This window comes from Manis javanica, chromosome 3 (genome assembly GCF_040802235.1).
Source record: "Manis javanica isolate MJ-LG chromosome 3, MJ_LKY, whole genome shotgun sequence".
Taxonomy (NCBI): Eukaryota; Metazoa; Chordata; class Mammalia; order Pholidota; family Manidae; genus Manis; species Manis javanica.
In genome coordinates, this window is record NC_133158.1 from 137,331,893 (window position 1) to 137,353,172 (window position 21,280).

Genomic DNA, 21,280 nt, shown 5'->3' on the forward strand with positions numbered 1-21,280 from the left:
AGTCAGTGGTTTTTGGAATGAATGCTGAACAGAGAGATGGATGAATTAGTGGATACGTGAATAGAACATCATTTATTTGCCTAAAACGCAGATAGGAATGCCTATAGGATACTTCCTTCTCTGTGTTGTAGGGATACACTGCACACTGAGGTAGGGCAGGGACATGGGACAAGCATCCTGATTAACTTTTCCTGCCTATGGTGATAAATGCTGAGATATAAACCGTATAGTAAGAACAGGAGGGACCCCGTCTTAAGGCTAAGATTCCATTTTAAAAAGCAGAGAGTTGAGAAGTAAGATTCCTACCTAACATATTCTCTGGTAATCAGTTTATAGCAGGGCAGGCAGTCTTAACTGATACTATCCTCACTGCTTGAGGGTAACCACTACCTGGGAGAAAAAATAAATAAATAAATCCCATGTGTTGGGTTTATTTAGCAAAATTAGCTGGAGGACTGACAATAGAGGAGAGGAGACATGGTGTCTCTCACCAGAGATAAGCATCTTGAGACCACAAGTCAAGCCTATGCCCAACAACCACCCCCGAAGCCCTTTGCCCCATTCTTAAAAGCCTTAAAAGACAGAATTCCCAAACTTTCAGCACACCTCCCCTCTGAGGACATCCGCACATTCCTTCAAGTGAGTACTTTAAAAAAAAAGCATTCTCACTGCTCAAATTATTGCATTTTGTCTCTTTGCTATTTCACGGTCTTCACTCTGTCTCTGCTTTGCTCCTGATAAGTAGAAAGGGGCTGCATAAGCTTAGATTTGGACCTGCATGTTCCCGGGTGACCCGGATAGAACTGCAGCTGTGTGATCTGCTCTTAGTAGCCTGCCTGAAAATCTCCTTTCTTTGGTGTGTATAATGTGAAAGTTCCTGTGGCCAGGATTCTCACCTGGCTCTGGTTGGCTAGCTCACTACACAGGTGTGGGCAATACATTGCTACTGACTCAATAGCTCTGCCCAGTGCTCTGGGTGACATGACACAGTGGCACAGCTGCAAGGCTGCAGAAGAGCAGAGCAGAGGCTGGAGTGGTGGCAGCACCAAAGACAGACACTGAGACAGCTGCAGGGGCAGAGAGGCCCAGAGGCAGAGACCAGCTTGCTGCAGGCCAATTTACTCTGAGGGAACAGCATTCTAGTGATTGACCTGCCACTGTGGGAATAAAGTTGGGTATAAACCCTTTCACCCAAAGAATGTTGCATTGTCATTTTTTGGTCTCATTGAATCCATAGTGAACTTGTCTAGGGCTGAAACCCATTGGCGAGACATTTGGGAAGTTCTCAGAACATAATCTCACTCCATCCTGTGCTCCGTGGGACCCCCAAATCCTGGAGTGGTAGGGGGCCGAGAACTTTCCCTCTTTCCCTCTGCACTTTCCTGTTCTCTGCCGCCTGCAGGGCAGCCGCCATTCCCTGCTGCTCTTGCCTTAATGAATTCTTTCCTTACCTACACGGGCATGACCTGTTTGAGAATTCCTTCTCTCCCAGAGTGAGGACCCCTCCCCTGTCCAGGTTGAGGCTCCTCCTAGTGGCTCACCTAGTGCTCAGGGAGAGACCCCAGACGCAGCTGCCCCGCAACAGTATCACCATGTGCCTTGTGAGCACCAACTCACAGTATCAAAGAGCTGAAAGAGGCTTAGAGAATATCTAGTGAGACTTTTCAGTTTTACAGAGGTGAAACTAAGGTGCAGAGAGGGCACCCATCTGTGGTGCAGCCGAAGTTCCAGAGCCATTCTGCCCTATTTCACACCTTACTAGATGTGTGCCTTCTGGCATTTTCTATACCTCTTCATCTGTAAAGTGGGGGTAGTGATCTTGTCGGCCTTGTAGGGCTGTTGCAAAGCATGAATAAGGTAAGAATGCAAAGTGTTGAGTGGATGTTGGGCACCTAATACTTAAAATAGCAGCTGTCTCATCTCTCCTTTTCATTACCGTGAGTTGAACAGCGGTGGCTCTCTAAGTTGCTTTATCATATTATGTTATGCTGTGTTTATTCCTGCAGAGTGTCAATGATTTGAAAACCTTTCTTAAACCATCCACATTTATATACATAGAAACTAAAACAAGGATAAGGAATGAGTTACTAAATAAAAATAAAACGCTTCTTACGTAGAAAACATAAAATTCTAGAATGCCATGCCTTTTCTTTGTTTAATCATATTGTTTCATAATACACAACATGTTTCCTAGAAAATATATTTAAAAAACTTGTCTTTAAATAATTCAGCGATGATGAGGTTTAATAGAAAATGAATGGTCTGAACTATCCTTTTTTAAAGGCCTTGATATTAGCTTTACGTCGGCAAACCTTCAGGTCGGTCATTGGGTTGGGGAGGACAGGGAAGGAAAAGCTTTAGGCTGGTTGCCAGGAAACGTACAAAGGCAGCAGGCACAGATGAAACAAACAACTCCACATTGCTGGGAAGGTGGCCTTCAGAGGCAAGCACTTCATTGGGACGGAGGAAACCTTGCAGCTGAGTCACCTAACGCCTCCACATAAGAAAATGGAATTAACAACCTCAACTAGTTAATAGAAACAAGGTTAGCCAGAGAGAGTTTGAGAAGCTTCTTTTCTAATGCATTTAAAGTGAGGATTAGAAGCTGCCTTCGGTGTCAGTTGCTATAAACATGGGGGAAGCATTACACATTTCTAATCAGGCCAGGTAAACGGAGTGTGAGGAGAGGGTGTTTTCAAATGCAGATTTTGAAAACAAATTGTGGAATTAAAGAAGTGTGGGTTAAGGGCTTTCATTCCTTACCTCTCAGCTTGAGCATTTTGCCTCCTAATTGCATGCCTGAAATGTACTTTCATTTTGAATTCTATTGCTAAATTGGGATTCTTTTCAAAGGCACCTGTTGAATGAAAAAAAAAAACCCAAAAAAACAAAGAGTAGAAATAGTTGAAGGTTGCTAAAAAGAGGGGAAGCCATGAGTTGCCAGGGTGGTGCACTTGAAGGGAACAAGAGGTCACAGCCTGGGCCAACCAGCCTGCAGGAAACAGAAGTTGCAAGACCCGAGGAAGCCCACTGCCCAGCCCTGCTGGAGAACCAACTCAGTGTGAGTGACTTTGTCAAAATACAGAGGGCCTTTGAGGTAAGAGTTCATCTTGTTTACTGGAGAGTTTGAGTTGTTCATGAAGCAGACTAGGATGAAACAGAGATATTTTCCTCTTATATCTGTTTATATATTTAATGATTAAAGTAGGGAATTGAAAGGAAATGGTCAGGCTTGTATTTAACACCAGAGTAATTTTATCCCTCAGTTCTTCAGGCTGAGCAATATTATTTTGTTTGAAGTTCCTGCCATTGAGTATCATTACTGTCAGGAAGGAGAGTTATTTCTTGAACAAAATCTTTCCTAGAAATCCACATATTTTTGAAAAGCCAAGTTATGGTGGTAAGAGGGGAAAGCCAGATCTCTGAGATGACTCCTAGTAAGATCTGTCCTAGCACGTAACAAGGCAGTAGGACTCCGAAAATGCAACTATGTGTCTCCAATTTGCAAAAATTCTCCCCTGCCTCACCCCAAGGGACACGCTCCTTTTCAAAGCTGATTTTGGAATTTCGTTGTCCCCATATCTGCGTGAGGGACCAGTTTTCCACTCTGTAAATGCTGGAGCAATGCCAATAAAAACCAAATTTAAAGTTTTCATTTTAATTCTATGCATAAAATAAACCTAAGGAATTGTAAGCATAAATGAATAATTTACTCCTTAATTAATTTGAAATTCTGTAGCTATGTGTAATGAACCGCATACATCGAAATGATTTTTAGTTTCTCACTGTTAGGCTGGAGGAAGGAAAAACAAGGACATGCAAACAGAACAGAGAGATGCCATAGAGGGAGACCAGACCAGACCCCAAGGTCTGTGCCTTATATGGAAAGGGGACAGCTCTTCCTGAATTCCATCCTTCTGATGTGCCAGCTAAGACCAGATGTCAGCCTCCTCCCTCTTGGAAGGAAAAAAAGTTTCTAGTTGTGTATTATGTCACCTTTAGCCAGTCATACCTCTCCACGCCCCCTAGGATAGCTTGCCCACTCCTCCCCCTCCTAATCTCTTATAAGCCCCCACCTCCCTGACCGGGTGTGACTTCCCCGGCCAGTAATACCCAGACTATGGAATATCACCCAGGAGTTGCACTCAAATAAACTACCTGGCCCTTTGTTGCCTCTCTTCGCCTGCTTATTTTAGCTAAAATTTATCTTACACTCATGTGGATAAAAAGAAGCGCCCGTCTGTGCTGTGGGATTTAGGTAGACATGAGCCTCCATCCTTTCTACTTCATTATGTTTGCTAAGAGCTGCTCTCAGGGCTTTAGAAGGTCCTCTGGAGGCCTCTGGGAGTATCCATATTAATTTGAAACAGACATGCAATATTTTAGAATACCACTTTGAAATTAATAAATCATGATGGAATCTTAACAATTATATTGGCCTGCAGTTGGCACAGATTTTAATCTTTAGCTATCCAAAAAATCTAACTGATGAAAAACTCTGCTGTAACCTGTTTTGTATAACAAGGTAGATTCTACCTGTATTGATAAATTAACATCCCAATTATCAACCATTTCTTCATGATATAATCTATCATATTTAGTAACTCAGACAAGCTTTGCCCTACACTCTCCTCATTTTAATCTTCATATATTTGCTATTCATCCAACTCCATTTGTCTGAAAGGTTTTAATGCTGTTCATGTCCAATGCCCCAAATGAATTTGGCGTATTTTGATAGACACAGCAAACATTTTGACAGCTTGAGGACACTCAGAAAACTGTACCAACAGATTATAACAGCCTCAACTCTGGAATGAACAGAAGCGTGGCAGTTTTGTTGTGCTGAGAGCACACAGAATTTGAATGCTAGGGTCTATTAGGAGAGTCAACATTGAAAAGTGGATGTGTTAGGGAGTGAAACTGCTACAGAAGGTTGGGGGTGGGTGTTCTTTTCAAACACTGATTAGTCTGGAAGGAACCCAATGGAAACAGGACAATTCAATTTTGAGTTTTTGTTTTTTCTTTTACTTTAAATGTTTCAAAGACTGGATCACTTATTTTGAAATTGCCTGTTGGAAAAGTCAGACTACTGATAGCTCAAAGTGGAAAGAGATAGTAATTCAGAGGTTGTGTGAACAGAGAGAATCTAATGACAGTTTTTAAAAAAGAAATTGAGCTTTGCAGACATACTTTCAAGAAAAGAATGAAGTCCACCCTTTTTTTTTTTAACAGACTCAACAGACACAGGATGGAACAGTCCAATGATAAATGTGTAACCAAGACTAGAAGTTAAGCCCTTGATACAAAAAATTTCTAAACATAGCATGGATGCCTAGAGAGGAAGGACACACTAAATGACTTCAGTGGAGTCCAGTCCAGCTGTCATGAATGCTGGGCCCTCAGGGCACAGGTATAGATTGCTGCAAAAGGAAAAATTGCCCCTAGTCACTATATATTATAACACAGAACTTTAAAAGCAGTGATTTGTAGTCCAGTCACTAAACACAAGCTCTTCGAAGTGCTAAGACTCTGGCACTAGATCCCTTTATCTCCTGTTTTTTTTTCTTTGTACATGGATTGTTTGTTAGGCGCCAAAGAGTTGTCAGATATTAGTCAAGTCCATCTCCTTAAATAGTAGTGGCAATGCTTAATTGAAAAATGGAAATTTAGTCTTTGAATTCTATAGTGAGTATTTCTCATGTATTTTCAAATGAAGTATTACATACCATATAAATCTTAGCAGTGACATTTAGGAATAAAGTAAGTAATGCCTATAGTTTTTCTATGATGTTAGTCAGAATCAGTGCTTAAGAGCTAGGAATCAGACTTCATGGATTTGAATCACAGTTGTGCCACTTATAATGTGAGTTTGTGCAAATCACTAAACCATTCTGGGCCTCAGTTTCCTTTATTTCTACAGTGGAAATGAAAGGGTTGTGATTATTAAATGAGATATTACCTGGAAAGCACTTGGAAGAGTGCTTGACACAAAGTAAGTGCTCAATTAATGTAGGTATTACATATTCAGTGAGTAGACATTGAACCACATTGCCTCTAACATTCTCTTGATTCTAACTCACACACTTTCTAAAGGAAATTAAACCTTGAGTAACACAACTATGCTTCTATTTTCTTTTTAGTTTTGGTAGTAAATGGAAGAAGTAAGAGTTGCAAAGACAGAAATCCACATAGAAAAGTACAAAGGCATTATCTTTTCATCTCCTATTTCATAATTTGTTAGCATGCAGAATATTTTAATTGATGTCTTGATCCTCTTCTTTGGAACAAAGACATTACCTGGATAGAAGTACTGGAAAAGTAGCTTGTGGATTTCATTTTCTTTCAAGTGATGCTGTCCAGAAAGCAATATGTCAGCCTGAAGGGAATGAAGCTTGTTTTATTCATAGAATTATAAAATGGTTGTTACTCAAACTTTCTGTAGCATTTGCAGTACTTAGAGAAATAACATGGTCTCTGGATATTCACATTATTTCCATGTCAACCATATTTTACATTTTCTGAGATCCTTCAAAAGCCAGCTATTGTGTGAGGAAGGATGGCTGTAGTTTGCTGATTTTATAGGAATTCTGAGAAGTAGAAATTATGGTCCAAGGAAAATGGAATTTTGGAAAAGCCCCATTGAAATTTCATATATATTGAGTGTGACTGTGTAGATCTCTGAGTATTCCTTTCCTTGAATTCTCCATTGTTGACTGCTGCATGCCAGGACATTCTGCATTTTGGTCCTGGGTGCCTGAGACTATGGTTCGCCTATATTCTGGACTCACTGAGTTTGGTCCTGACCTCCGTCTCTCAGCAGCTCGGTCTGTGTATCATCCCCTGGCATATTCATTGTGGCCCAGGTTGTGGGCCCAGACCCAAGGGCTGGTTCTACCTTGTCTACTTCATGCAGTCTTCTCTTGGCCTCTCATAGCCCAGTGTGTCCTCACTATAAGTTACCCAAATGGAAAGGCCTCCTGAGATGTCTCATTTTCCAAAGCTGTTCTTGCCTCTTGCTGCTTTCTTTTCTAATCCTGGCATCACCTTACCAAACACATAAATAAAAACACTCATCTTTGTTTCATTCTCTTTTCTCAGAACCGTTAGATTTTGCTTGTCTCTCACGAAATATGAGACAGTTCATGAAGATCATTTAAAAAATGTTTCTCTAGGTAAAACCAGTAGTTAGAAACCCTGCATATTATGTTATCCAATGAAGTTCCAAATTAGAAAAATCTTTAATTTTATAAGGTATACAAACTATGTAAAATATATATGCCTTAAAGTATCATTTCTTGCCCATAGAAAGTAGAAAGCAATTTCTAATTGGCAGGTAGCTCTAGGTAGGGATTCAGGTGCCCAGGCTCCTTCCATTTTCCACTTCCCATGTTGCAATGCATCAAGTTAGTAGCACAGGGAAGACCAGGAAGGAGCACATGGGGAGAGTTTCTTTGGGCCAGGCCCAGATCCCATTTATGAGGGTGGCTGGAAAATGTAGACAGGTGTGTGCCCAGAGAACAACTTCATCCACAATCCTTAGAGTTTAATGGAAGGAGAATTTCCATCTCTCCTAATAAACCATGCTTCATTTCATAGATTAAGGAGAAAAACATGCCTAAAGGTGTTTAGTGTTTTGCCTTAACTTCCAGGAAGTTCAAAGCTAAATTTAGTGTTTGACTGACACAACTATTCTTAACATAGATTTTTCTGAAATAGTTATCTGCTAATCTCATTATATGACTCTTGTTCTTTTATCTTTGCTTTAATGGTATAACCATCTATGTGCCTTCTGTTACAGCTGAACTAAAACTTTTTCTGGAAATCAGTGGAGATCAAAATGATGAATAAAAGTTTAGTATCTTTCAAGTATGGTAAGATTTGATAAAGCACTACTGCAGGTATCATGTTATTGGATCCTCTCAGCAGCCTGGAGCGTAGGCAGGGCAGACATTTTTATTTCCCATTTATGTACAAAGAGAATGAAGCACTTAATGGAATTACCCTTTGAGTAATTCCATCAGGGGTGGGTCGCCAGCTCCCTAGCTGGTTGATGGCATGGATCCCACCGGCCACCAGGCAACCTCCCTCTGGGAGGTTGATCCAAGGAACAGGAATCCAAAAGAAAAAGAACATCATTAACAAAGACGCACGTTAAGTTAATAGCACACAGGCCCAGTGTCCTGGTAACTTGGAATTAATGCATAATCAGCAAGTAATCAACAACTCCTACAATCAAATCAATGCAGGAAAAGGGAGGATAAGCCATTGCCTTTTTTTTTTCCCTTTTAAAGACATCTCAATGGAAGCTTGTGAGCAGGTAAAGAGGTACAGCTGAATCTATAACTGTTGTAGAGTGAAGAGTGCGTTCAGCAGCCTCAGTCAGTTCAGCACCTGCTGAACAAAGGCAGCTGGTCAGAGCATTTCTAGACCCAACTCCCTTAGTGGCATCAAAAATCCTATTTTTGATGGCAGCAGAAAATCCGTGGTGCTCTAGAATTCCCCTTCCTCACAATTTCGGTAACGGTGTGAAGACAAATTCAAATCCACCGCAGTTGGCACAGTTGGAAATGACAGAGGAATTTCTCGCAGCTTTTGTTTGACTTGCTAGAATCCATGGGTGAGGTTAGCAAACATTCATCACCAAAACAAGCAAGTAAAGCTGTGTGTCAACACGTGAAACACTGGTCTTCCTGAGTGTGGCTGTCTTGGCTGAATTTTGTGACAATTCCAACAGCTTCAAGCCTTTACCAGTTTTTCTGGGTGCTTTCAGAACAAGTGTGTACACACACTGATCTAGATCAGAGCCGGTGATGGGGGTGCTTTTGGGGAAGAAATGTTTTAACCTTGAACTTCAGCCAGGACTGGAGCAGAGAAGACAACCCCAAAACTTACTCTAAAGATGAGAAGGCAAAGGCAGATGCCTGTTGCTGTTCATTTGTACTGGAGCACCCTCTCCAAACCTGGGGACCAAGGGCACAGACTACTTTTTTTATTTCTGTCCTTTTTAAAAAAATTTTGTTACCATTAATCTACAGTTACATGAAAAACATTGTTTCCTAAGGTCCCCCTTCACCAAGTCCCCCCAACAAACCCTCACTGTCCATCAGCATAGTAAGATGGTATAGAATCACTATGTGTCTTCTTTGTGTTGCACAGCCCTCCCCACTCCCCACCCCCACATTATACATGCTAATCATAATGCCCCCTTTCTTCTTGCCCACCCTTATCCCTCCCTTCCCTCCCATTCTCCCCAGTCCCTTTCCCTTTGGTTAGTCCATTCTTGGGTTCTGTGATTCTGCTGCTGTTTTGTTCCTTCAGTTTTTCTTTGTTCTTATACTCCACATATGAGTGAAATCATTTGGTATTTGTCTTTCTCCACTTGGCTTATTTCACTGAGCATAATACCCTCTAGTTCCATCCATATTGTTGCAAATGGTAGGATTTGTTTTCTTTTTATGGCTGAGTAATATTCCACTGTGTATATGTACCACATCTTCTTTATCCATTCATCTACTGATGAACACTTAAGTTGCTTCCATTTCTTGGCTATTCTAAATAGTGCTGTGATAAACATAGGGGTGCATCTGTCTTTTTCAAACTGGACTGCTGCATTCTCATGGTAAATTCCTAGAAGTGGAATTCCTGGATCAAATGGTATGTCTATTTTGATTATTTTGAGGAACCTCCTTACTGCTTTCCACAATGGTTGAACTAATTTACATTCCCACCAGCAGTGTAGGAGGGTTCCCCTTTCTCCACAAGCTCGCCAACATTTGTTGTTTGTCTTTTGGATGGTGGCAATCCTTACTGGTGTGAGATGATATCTCATTGTGGTTTTAATTTGCATTTCTCTGGTGGCTAGCAATGTGGAGCATCTTTTCATGTGTCTATTGGCCATCTGAATTTCTTCTTTGGAGAACTGTCTGTTCAGCTCCTCTGCCCATTTTTTAATTGGATTATTTGCTTTTTGTTTGTTGAGGTGCCTGAACTCTTTATATATTTTGGATGTCAACTCTTTATCAGATCTGTCATTTTTAAATATATTCTCCCATACTGTAGGATACCTGTTTGTTTTAGTGATGGTGTCCTTTGCTGTACAGAAGCTTTTCAGCTTGATATAGTCCCACTTGTTCATTTTTGCTTTTGTGTCCCTTGACTGGGGAGATACGTTCATAAAGAAGTTGCTCAAGTTTATGTCCAAGAGATTTTTGTCTATGTTTTTTTCTAAGAGTTTTATGGTTTCATGACTTACATTCAGGTCTTTGATCCATTTTGAATTTACTTTTGTGTATGGGGTTAGACAGTGATCCAGTTTCATTCTCTTACAGGTACCTGTCCAGTTTTGCCAGCACCATCTGTTGAAGAGACTGTCATTTCACCATTGGGTGTCCATGGCTCCTTAATAGAATATTAATTGACCATATATGTTTGGGTTAATGTCTGAAGTCTCTAATCTGTTCCACTGCTCTGAGGCTCTGTTCTTGTGCCAGTACCAAATTGTCTTGATTACTATGGCTTTGTAGTAGAGCTTGAAGTTGGGGAGTGAGATCCCCCCCTACTTTATTCTTCCTTGTCAGGATTGTTTTGGTTGTTCGGGGTCTTTGGTGTTTCCATATGAATTTTTGAACTATTTGTTCCAGTTTGTTGAAGAATGTTGTTGGTAATTTGATAGGGATTGCATCAAATCTGTATATTACTTTGGGCAGGATGGCCATTTTGAGAATATTAATTCTCCCTAGCCAAGAGCATGGGATGAGTTTCCATTTATTAGTGTCCTCTTTAATTTCTCTTAAGAGTGTCTTATAGTTTTCAGGGTATAGGTCTTTCACTTCTTTGGTTAGGTTTATTCCTAGGTATTTTATTCTTTTTGATGCAATTGTGAATGGAATTGTTTTTCTGATTTCTCTTTCTATTGGTTCATTGTTAGTGTATAGGGAAGCCACAGATTTCTGTGTGTTAATTTTGTATCCTTCAACTTTGCTGTATTCCGATATCATTTCTAGTAGTTTTGGAGTGGAATCTTTAGGGTTTTTTATGTACAATATCATGTCATCTGCAAATAGTGACAGTTTGACTTCTTCTTTACCAATCTGGATTCCTTGTATTTTTTTTGTTTTGTCTGATTGCCTTGGCTAGGACCTCCAGTACTATGTTAAATAACAATGGGGAGAGTAGGCATCCCTGTCTTGTTCCTGATCTCCGAGGAAAAGCTTTCAGCTTCTCGCTATTCAGTATGATGTTAGCTGTGGGTTTATCGTATATGGCCTTTATTATATTGAGGTACTTGCCCTCTATACCCATTTTCCTGAGAGTGTTTTTCATGAATGGATGTTGAATTTTGTCAAATGCTTTTTCAGCATCTATGGTGATGATCATGTGATTTTTGTCCTTCTTTTTGTTTAAGTGGTGGATGATGATGGATTTTTGAATGTTGTACCATCCTTGCTTCCCTGGGATGAATCTCACTTGGTCATGGGGTATGATCGTTTTGATATATTTTTGAATTCGGTTTGCTAATATTTTGTTGAGTATTTTTGCATCTATGTTCATCAGGGATATCGGTCTGTAGTTTTCTTTTTTGATGGGGTCTTTGCCTGGTTTTGGTATTAGAGTGATGTTGGCATCATAGAAAGAGTTTGGGAGTATTCCCTCCTCTTCTATTTTTTGGGAAAGTTTAAGGAGAATGGGTATTATGTCTTCTCTGTATGTCTGATAAAATTCAGAGGTAAATCCATCCGGCCCAGGGGTTTTGTTCTTGGGTAGTTTTTTGATTACTGCTTCAATTTCTTTGCTTGTAAGTGGTTTGTTTAAATTTTGTGTTTCTTCCTTGGTCAGTCTTAGAAGGTTGTATTTTTCTAGGAAGTTGTCCATTTCTTCTAGGTTTTCCAGCTTGTTAGCATATAGGTTTCCATAGTAGTCTCTAATAATTCTTTGTATTTCTGTGGAGTCTGTCGTGATTATTCCATTCTCATTTCTGATTCTGTTGATTTGTGTTGAGTCTCTTTTTCTCTTAATAAGTTTGGCTAGAGGCTTATCTATTTGTTTATTTTCTCAAAGAACCAGCTCTTGGTTTTGTTGATTTTTGCTGTTGTTTTATTCTTCTCAATTTTGTTTATTTCTTCTCTGATCTTTATTATGTCCCTCCTTCTGCTGACTTTAGGCCTCATTTGTTCTTCTTTTTCCAGTTTTAATAATTGTGACATTAGACTATTCATTTGGGTTTGTTCTTCCTTCTTTAAATATGCCTGGATTGCTATATACTTTCCTCTTAAGACTGCTTTAGCTGCATCCCACAGAAGTTGGGGCTTTGTGTTGTTGTCATTTATTTCCATATATTGCTGGATCTCCATTTTAATTTGGTCATTGATCCATTGACTATTTAGAAGCGTGTTGTTAAGCCTCCATGTGTTTGTGAGCCTTTTTGCTTTCTTGGTAAATTTATTTCTAGTTTTATACCTTTGTGGTCTGAAAAGTTGGTTGATAAGATTTCAATCTTTTTGAATTTACTGAGGCTCTTTTTGTGGCCTAGTATGTGGTCTATTCTGGAGAATGTTCCATGTGCACTTGAGAACAATGTGTATCCTGTTGCTTTTGGGTGTAGAGTTCTATAGATGTCTATTAGGTCCATCTGTTCTAGTGTGTTGTTCAGTGCCTCCATTTCCTTACTTATTTTCTGTCTGTTGGATCTATCCTTTGGAGTGAGTGGTGTGTTGAAGTCTCCTAAAATGAATGCATTGCCTTCTATTTCCTCCTTTAGTTCTGTTAGTATTTGTTTCACATATGCTGGTGCTCCTGTGTTGGGTGCACATATATTTATAATGGTTATATCCTCTCGTTGGACTGAGCCCCTTATCATTATGTAATCTCCTTCTTGTTACTTTCTTTGTTTTGAAGTTTATTTTGTCTGATACTAGTATTACAACACCTGCTTTTTTCTCCCTATTGTTTGCATGAAATATCTTTTTCCATCCCTTGACTTTTAGTCTGTGCATGTCTTTGGGTTTGAGGTGAGTTTCTTGTAAGCAGCATATAGATGGGTCTTTTTTTTTAATCCATTTTTTTACTCTGTGTCTTTTGATTGGTGCTTTCAGTCCATTTACATTTAGGGTTATTATTGTAAGATATGTACTTATTGCCATTGCAGGCTTTAATTTCGTGGTTACCAAAGGTTCAAGGTTAGCTTCTTTAGTATCTTACTGTCTAACTTAACTCACTTATTGAGCTATTATAAACTCTGTCTGGAGATTCTTTATTTCTCTCCCTTCTTATTCATCCTCCTCCATTCTTTATATGTTGGGTGTCTTATTTTGTGCTCTTTTGTCTTTCCTTTAACTGCTTGTAGTAGATTTTATTTTTTGCCTTTACTTAGTAGTTGGTTTTCTGCTTTCTTTGCTGTGATTTTATTTTCTCTGGTGATATCTATTTAGTCTTAGGAGTGCCCCCATCTAGAGCAGTCCCTCTAAAATACCCTGTAGAGGTGGTTTGTGGGAGGCAAATTCCCTCAACTTTTGCTTTTCTGGAAATTGTTTAATCACTCCTTTGTATTTAAATGATAATCATGCTGGACACAGTATTCTAGGTTCAAGGCCCTTCTGTTTCATTGCATTAAATATATCATGCAATTCTCTTCTGGCCTGTAAGGTTTCTGTTGAGAAATCTGATGATAGCCTGATGGGTTTTCCTTTGTAGGTGACCTTTTTCCTCTCTCTAGCTGCCTTTAAAACTCTCCTTGTCCTTGATATTTGCCATTGTAATTATTATGTGTCTTGGTGTTGTCCTCTTGGGTCCCTTCTGTTGGAAGTTCTGTGTACTTCCGTAGTCTTATTGATTATTTCCTCCTCCAGTTTGGAGAAGTTTTCATCCATTATTTCTTCAAAGATACTTTCTGTCCCTTTTTCTCTCTCTCTTCTTCTGGTACCCTTATAATGCAGATATTGTTCCTTTTGGATTGGTCACACAGTTATTTTAATATTGTTTCCTTCCTGAGATGTTTTTATGTCTCTCTGCATCAGCTTCTATGTGTTCCTGTTCTCTGGTTTCTATTCAATCAATGGCCTCTTGCATCTTATCCATTCTGCTTATAAATCCTTCCAGAGATTGTTTCATTTCTGTAATCTCCCTCCAGATGTCATCCCTTAGCTCTTACATATTTCTCTGCAGCTCCATCAGCATGGTTATGACCTTTATTTTGAATTCTTTTTCAGGAAGATTGGTTAGGTCTATCTCCTTCTCAGGGATTGACTCTGTGATTTTGGTTTGTATCAAATTCTTCTGCCTTTTCATGTCAATAGAGGTATTTGTGCAGAGCTGGTGCATGTGTGGGCTGGGAGAATGTCCCTTCTTGCTGGTTTGTGACCTTCCTCTCCTGGGAGAAGAACAACCTCTAGCAGCTTGTGCTGGGCAGATGTGCACAGATGGTGCCTCTGATTCTTGCCTGGCCACTGAGGAGTTTATCTCTGCTGTTGCTGTGGGCGTAGCCAGCCTCGGGCTGCTATTCCAATATGGCAGAGCTGCATTGGACAGGGAGCGGGCGGGAGGCTGTTTATCTCTGTGAATGGCCTCTGAACTGCACTGCTGCCCAGGGGTTTAGGGTGCCCAGAGTTCCCTGGGATTCCCAGCTGCTAGGCTAAGTGTCCTGGGATGCTTCCGTCCAGCTGTGGGGTCTCTGTCCCTTTAAGACTTTCAAAAAGCACTCGCTTTTCTTTGTCCCAGGGGTGCCAGCTGCAGGGACCTGTTCACAGGTTTTACTGTCCCGTTTCCCTAGTATCTAGCACACCTTGCACTGTGTGTCTGTGCTCTGGTCTGGATGGCTAGGGCTGGGTGTTTAGCAGTCCTGGACTCCCTCTCTCTCCCTGCTCTGACTCCTCTCCTCCTACTGGGAGCTGGGGTGAGGGGTGCTTGGGTCCCGCAGGGCCACAGCTTGTATCTTACCCCCTTCACGACGCACTGAGTTCTCACAGGTGTGGTTGTAGTCTGGCTATTGTCCTGTGTCTTCTGGACTCTCTTTTAGGAATAGTTGTATTTGTTGTGTTTTCAAAAATATATATGATTTTGGGAGGAGATTTCCACTGTCCTACTCATGCCACCATCTTGGCTCCCAGGCACAGACTACTTTTCCACATTTCCTGAGAATTCAAAAAGAAGACTGTAAAAAACAGACAACTGAAGAAGTGTTATCTGTGCCCCTTGGACCTCACATTTGTCACATCTTGCCAAGTTTAGCTCACCCGGTGATGACACATGACCCCCACCAACTTTTCTGCTAGAGAGAGGAAGCCTCTGAATTGTCCTTGGTGATTTCTGACACTCCCTAAGCCTCTGCCTCACCCTGGCTCAGGCCCAAGAGCCTCGGGGCCTTTTCTTCCTTCCTCCTCTCTTACCACCATTTTCTGGATAGGATTCTCTGGGCTCCAGCATTCCCTGCTGAGGACTACCAGGGGCACTGCTGTCCTCTGCTGCTTCGCAGGTACCCATGAAGTTGAGACAGGGACCATGGCCTTAGACAGAGTAGGGTGAGGGCCTCCGGAAAAAGCAAGGCAACATATTTACAGTCAAAGCAATGTAACAATGTAAAGTCCCTATCGAAACTCTGTGCTCAGTATTATGCAAAGTCAAGGTCACACTAACTCTCTAGGGTAAAGATACCAGACTAGGAATATAGACATCTTCAGTGAGGTCTGTTAAAGGTCAAAAGGTCAGGAGCAACTTGGCCTGGAATGTTTGAGTGTTCTGCAAGGGTATCTCAGCATAACCTGTGACTTCACTGTAAACAGCCCTAGCAAACAGGCAACAACCTAGCCCACTTTGAGGGCAGGGCAGGTGGTACAAGTCCACACCCTTAGCCCTCAATTACCAAAGATCCTCAACTGCCTATAAATTCCCTAGACAATGCACCACCCTGGGCTCTCTTGTCCCCTCCTGGCATGAGCCAGGAGCTCTGTCCTCTTACTGTATCTCTCAATAAAAGCCTCTCACTGGCTCTTCTACCTTGACTGTTCGTTAAGTTCATTCTTTGACTCCACAAACAAGAACCCCGGCATCAAAATTCCCCTCTTACCAGGGCCCACCCTCAGCCACTGCTCTACCCCTGCACTGCAGCTATTCTTTTTTTTAAAATTTTTATTAAGGTATTATTGATATACACTTTTATGAACATTTCACATTAAAAAACAATGTGGTTACTACATTTACCCATATTATCAAGTCCCCACCCATACCCCAATGCAGTCACTGTCTATCAGTGCAGCAAGATGCCACAGATCCACTATGTGCCTTCTCTGTGCTACACTGTTCTCCCAGTGATCCCCCACATCATGTGTACTAAACATAATACCCCTCAATCCCCTTCTCCCTCTCTCCCCACCCACTCTCCCACACCCCTCCCTTTGGTAATCACTAGTCCCTTCTTGGAGTCTCTGAGTCTTGCACTGCAGCTATTCTAATATTGCATCTTTCCCATATATTTTATATTCATATCTATCCACATATGCACATGTACAACACATATAGCTTTATGTTACATCTAATATATTTACATATATTATCCTATTTGATGCATTCATGGAAGAGTGCCACACAAGTAGCTGCTGATCATGTGAAAAGATTCTTAAACCCATTTAGGAGATTGATTGGAAACAAATTTTAAAAAGACATCCTTTTTTATTTTTCAGCTTGGCAAAGATGAAAAGATCAATATCCACTGTTGGCAAAGAATCAGGGAAATGGACACTATTACAACGATTGTAAATTGTCAAAACTTTTTTTAGTATGCAGTTTTTGGAGTATATTAAGTGTAAAATGTTTCAAATGTTCCATTTTGAGCCAACAATTCCAATTCTACAAGCTAAAATTATAAATAAGTTAATTCTAAATATATGACATGTGCAGAAAAAATATTGTAATATTGTCAATAACAATGAGTATTTAAAACAGCCCAAATGTTCATCAATAATTTAATGGATAAAGAAATTATGGTATACTCCTACTACTCAGCTATTAAAAACAACAGGGAGGCCATATATAATTGCCAAGATTTACTGTTGAGTTAAAAAAAGAAAATTGCAGAACAGTGCACAACCATATTCTAAAATGAAAAACGTGTGTATTTGTGTGTGTGTCAAGGTCTCAATTATGGAAAAACAGAATTGTGCTTGTAGCAGGGTCAGGTACAGCAGATTGCTCTGTGAGCACCTTATCTATTCCATAATTCAGTACAAAGATAAATGTTATTAAAATGTCAGTATAACTTAATAACCTAAAAACTCTGTGGTACTAAATAAATGTCAAATGATGCTGAATTTAAAGAATGCTGAAATTAAAAGCAGTGCCTTTTATAGATAATTTGTCCTTCTGCTATGTAGCAATTCTCCATCAATTTTTCATTGAGTTTAGAATCGAGAGAGTCTATGGAAAGGGATTTTATTGCCTTCATTTTATAGGTGAGGAGTCAGAAATCCAAAAGAAGGGATTTGTCCAGGTCCACCTCAGTTGTTGGCAGAGCCCAACTCAGGATAGACAGGGTATGAGTGTATGCTGTACTCAAAGTGATGGTACCCATTTTTATCTCTTTTCTTAGTCAAAAACTCTAAATTTGACTCCAACTTATTTCTACTTTCGCAGTTTTATTTACATGGTTTATTCTATAACTTGACTTTCTCTCCAAACTTGCTCTTATTGTTAAACAAATGATCATTTCTTCTACAGTATAAAAGAGAATATTCACAATTTATTCATTCATTTACTAATTCTCACAACAGTTATTTGTTGAATGTCTGTGTGTAGAAGTTGATAACCACTTAGACCCAGACCCTCCCTCATGGAGGATATACTAAACAACTAACCTCTCAGTTACTCTGTGATCATTCAGTGCTCTGAAGAAAGAACAAAGTGGGTGGGGGGGCTCATGACCCTCACTGGGGAGGGGATTCTGGGAAGGCTTCCTGGAAGCAGTAATATCCAAGCTTCCATCTAAGGGGAGGTATCACTCAAGCAGGTAAATGGGGTTGGAGGAAAAGTTTTCTAGAAAGAGGATACAAAGTGCCACATTTGGTTGCCCAGAAGTAGTATGGTGCTTTCAGGCATCTAGTTGCAGGAAGCTGCAACAGGAGAGAAAGATATAAGATGAGGCTGGGGTACCAAGCCAGAATTGTCTGGAGGGCCTTAGGAAGCCATGTTGAGACTGACATTTATTTTGAGGGCTGTAGGAAGCCACTGACATGTGCAGTCCTGGAAGTGACATGATGGGATTGGTATTTTGGAAGTGATCTTTAGGGTTGTATTTTTTGAGAATGGTTTAGGGTGGAAAGAGCTGGTGGTGTGAGCAGGCCAGAGGGCAAGTAGGGGAGGCACCCAGGAGGCTGGTACAAAGGCCTGCCAGTGGAGAGATTCAGAAGCTGTAATGCACAGAACCTGTTATCAGTTGGTTATATTAAGGTAGTAACATATACTGAATTAAGGAATACAGGAGGAGAAATGTACATTTTCTCACCCTGAACTTTTCATTTTGAAAAATGTCCAACTTACAGAAATATTGTAAGTAGAAAGATGAGTACAGCATACACTCATACCCTGTCTATCCAGATTTGACAGTAATTAACATTTGGCTACATTTATTTTATCTTTCTTTCTCTCCATATATGCATGGTATCTTAGCCTTTTGAGGCAGCTATAACAAAATACCACAGACTGGGTAGCTTATAAACAACATAAATTTCTCATAGGTATGGAGATGGGAAGTCTAAGACCAGGGTGCCAGCATAGTTGAGTGACGACCCTCCTCTAGCCTGCAGACTACTTCCTGTGTCCTCACGTGGTGGAAGGGGCGAGAATGTTCTCTGAGATCTCTTTATTTAGAGCACAAGCCAGGAGGGGACAAGAGAGCCCCTGATATTTTACCAATAGTTAGCTCAAAATCTATCTCCTAGCAGCAAGAGCATTCTTTTAAATACCCATAATGAAATGATCATACCCAGGAAATTTGAGTGACATTTAAATGGTGACTTTAAATGCTATTGATGCCCATTTATTTTCCATACAGCATTCTTCTGTAAGAAAGAAGCTTATTCTTTCACACTCCTCTTTCTCTCCCTCTCATTCTCTCTCTCTCTGTATCTTGAATATTACTACAGACTCATGGATTAATGTATTCTACTCAATGTATTATTATCTATTTATTCTTTCTGATACTGAAATTGTCCCAAATTTGGCCAGTGCGAGCCCCTTCAAGCCAGCTCCTGCATCCTTTTGACATGTTTTGGTCAATCTGTTATCATGTTCTTGCTTTCTGGCATACGAGGATATTCCTACCCAGATCAGTCATTTCCCTAGCGACCCCATCTCCTTGTACTGGAGAATGGTATTCAGGAAAACAGAATGGGGTAGTAGTGTGCTCATTGCTATTGAGTGTCAGCTTCTAAGCTCTTTCAGTTGACAGAGCTAGAACATTCCTATCTATGTTGATACCTGTCTATCATCTATCTGTATTTTTAAAATATTGAACTAATACTAATACCCTGAGTTCAATTCCAGCACCACATGGTTCTTCCCCATCCTCTGCCATTCCATATTTGTACTACCTGTATTTTTGTTCTCTCACATTTTGAACCTTTATTTCAGTAGCATCAACATATTTACTCATATGCTCTATTCCACAATACATACAAAGTAGTTTCAGAATTATTATATCAGTACTAATCTAAAGAAAAAAATTCAAATTCAAGATTTCTTTCAGGTTTTGTTAATTTACATTATATTTCACTAAGGATCTGTTATCAGAAAACCAGACTGAAAGAAGGTTACACAACTTAATTTCTTTCACTATTTAGTTATGTTGCCAGCTTGTTAGTATGAGTTAAATTTTAGATTTTAAGAAAATCCTTGTTTGAATTTCATTTCATAGATTATTGAAACATTTAAAGTTAAAGAGTCAAAACTGTTTAAAAATGTATACTTAGAAAAATCTTACTCTCCTCCCTATCCTTTTCTCATCATCCTCTTGTCCCTTATAAACTTTTTCATTAGCTGCTGAATTTTCTTTCATGTGGCTTTGTTTTTTAAATACACATTGTGTATGTGTCCATGTGTATATTTTAAAATTCCTCTTCTTTCTCATATAAGATAGCAGGGTCCTCTGAATGTTTTTTTCCCCCAAATTTTAATTCTGAAAAGATTCAAACCTCCTCTTTCATCTCCATGACCGACATGCTATCCAAACTGAGGAAGACTTAGATGGGCACTTCAGGGCCACAGCAGGAAGGACCAGAGCACATTAGTAGGCACAGGACACAGGGGGGCCAGGGACAGTGCTGGGCCATGCGTCACCAGTAAGCTCAGGACACCGGGGGCCCAGGGACAGTGCTGGACTGTGCGTCACCAGTGAGCGCAGGACACCAGGGTGCAGTGGGGGCGACGCTGGGGACAGTGCTGGTGATGTGCATCACCACAGAACAGCTTCAAGAAACACACTCAGGTTCCTTTGAGAAGGGTGGTTTGAGGTATTTCCATTAAAGAGGAACCAGAGATTCTGCCCAACGGTCAACCTTGAGGAACCATAGGCCTCATTCAGTGAAGAGACGCTTGTAAATAAATGCTAAAAACAAGTCTGCAGCTACTGCCATCATTGATGTGGTGTGATCAGATGACCATAAAGGTTCTGGAGAAGGGACACTCCCCAGACAGCCTGTTGTGGTGAAGGCCAAAGTCCTCAACTCTAGAGCTAAGGAGGAGATTAAGGGTGTGTGTGTATGTGGAGGGCTGTATCCTGGAGGTTTGAAGTCACAGGGAGGGAGGTTCATTAAATGGTAGTAAGCGTTAAAAAAAAAAACTGTATCTGTATCTATTATGTATTTAATTTTTAGCTATATTGCCTGTGGGATTTTCTCAGTGGCCTTTATTGCATGTCACCCTCTGACATCTTTCTGTCTCCCATCCTGTCCACCTCCCCTTTCTGACGCTATTCTCTTCTCTTCTTGGGTGTCAATAAAACAACAAAGCTGAATCAATAAAAATAAATACCAAATTCTTCTCTCTTTTAGGGCAGCTTGAACTGTTTTCTTTCTTGATTGATATTGTACATGTACCTCAGGTTTTAACTTTCCAATGAAATGGGAATCTCAAGCATTAAACAAAGATATTTTGGTGCCAAATATTAACTTCGTCCAATTTTCACCTTCTAAGAACTGGAAGGAATCCACTGAAAGATCTGGCTACACATGTAGTCTTCTTGGTACGAATAGCTGGATTGCAAAAGGTTGAGTAAGTTGGGGGAGGAAAATTGAAATGA

General features: G+C 40.3%; 1 protein-coding gene across 1 annotated transcript in view; it reads left to right on the top strand.

The window, feature by feature from the left end:
• The first annotated feature begins 2,435 nt into the window (after positions 1-2,435).
• The window catches only part of WDR49 (WD repeat domain 49), a 144,430-nt gene continuing 125,585 nt past the window's right edge, over positions 2,436-21,280 (top strand). The window contains exon 1 of the mRNA XM_073230429.1: positions 2,436-3,097. Coding sequence (XP_073086530.1) covers positions 2,933-3,097 — 165 coding nt within the window. The 5' untranslated portion in view covers positions 2,436-2,932. The remainder of the gene's footprint in view (positions 3,098-21,280) is intronic.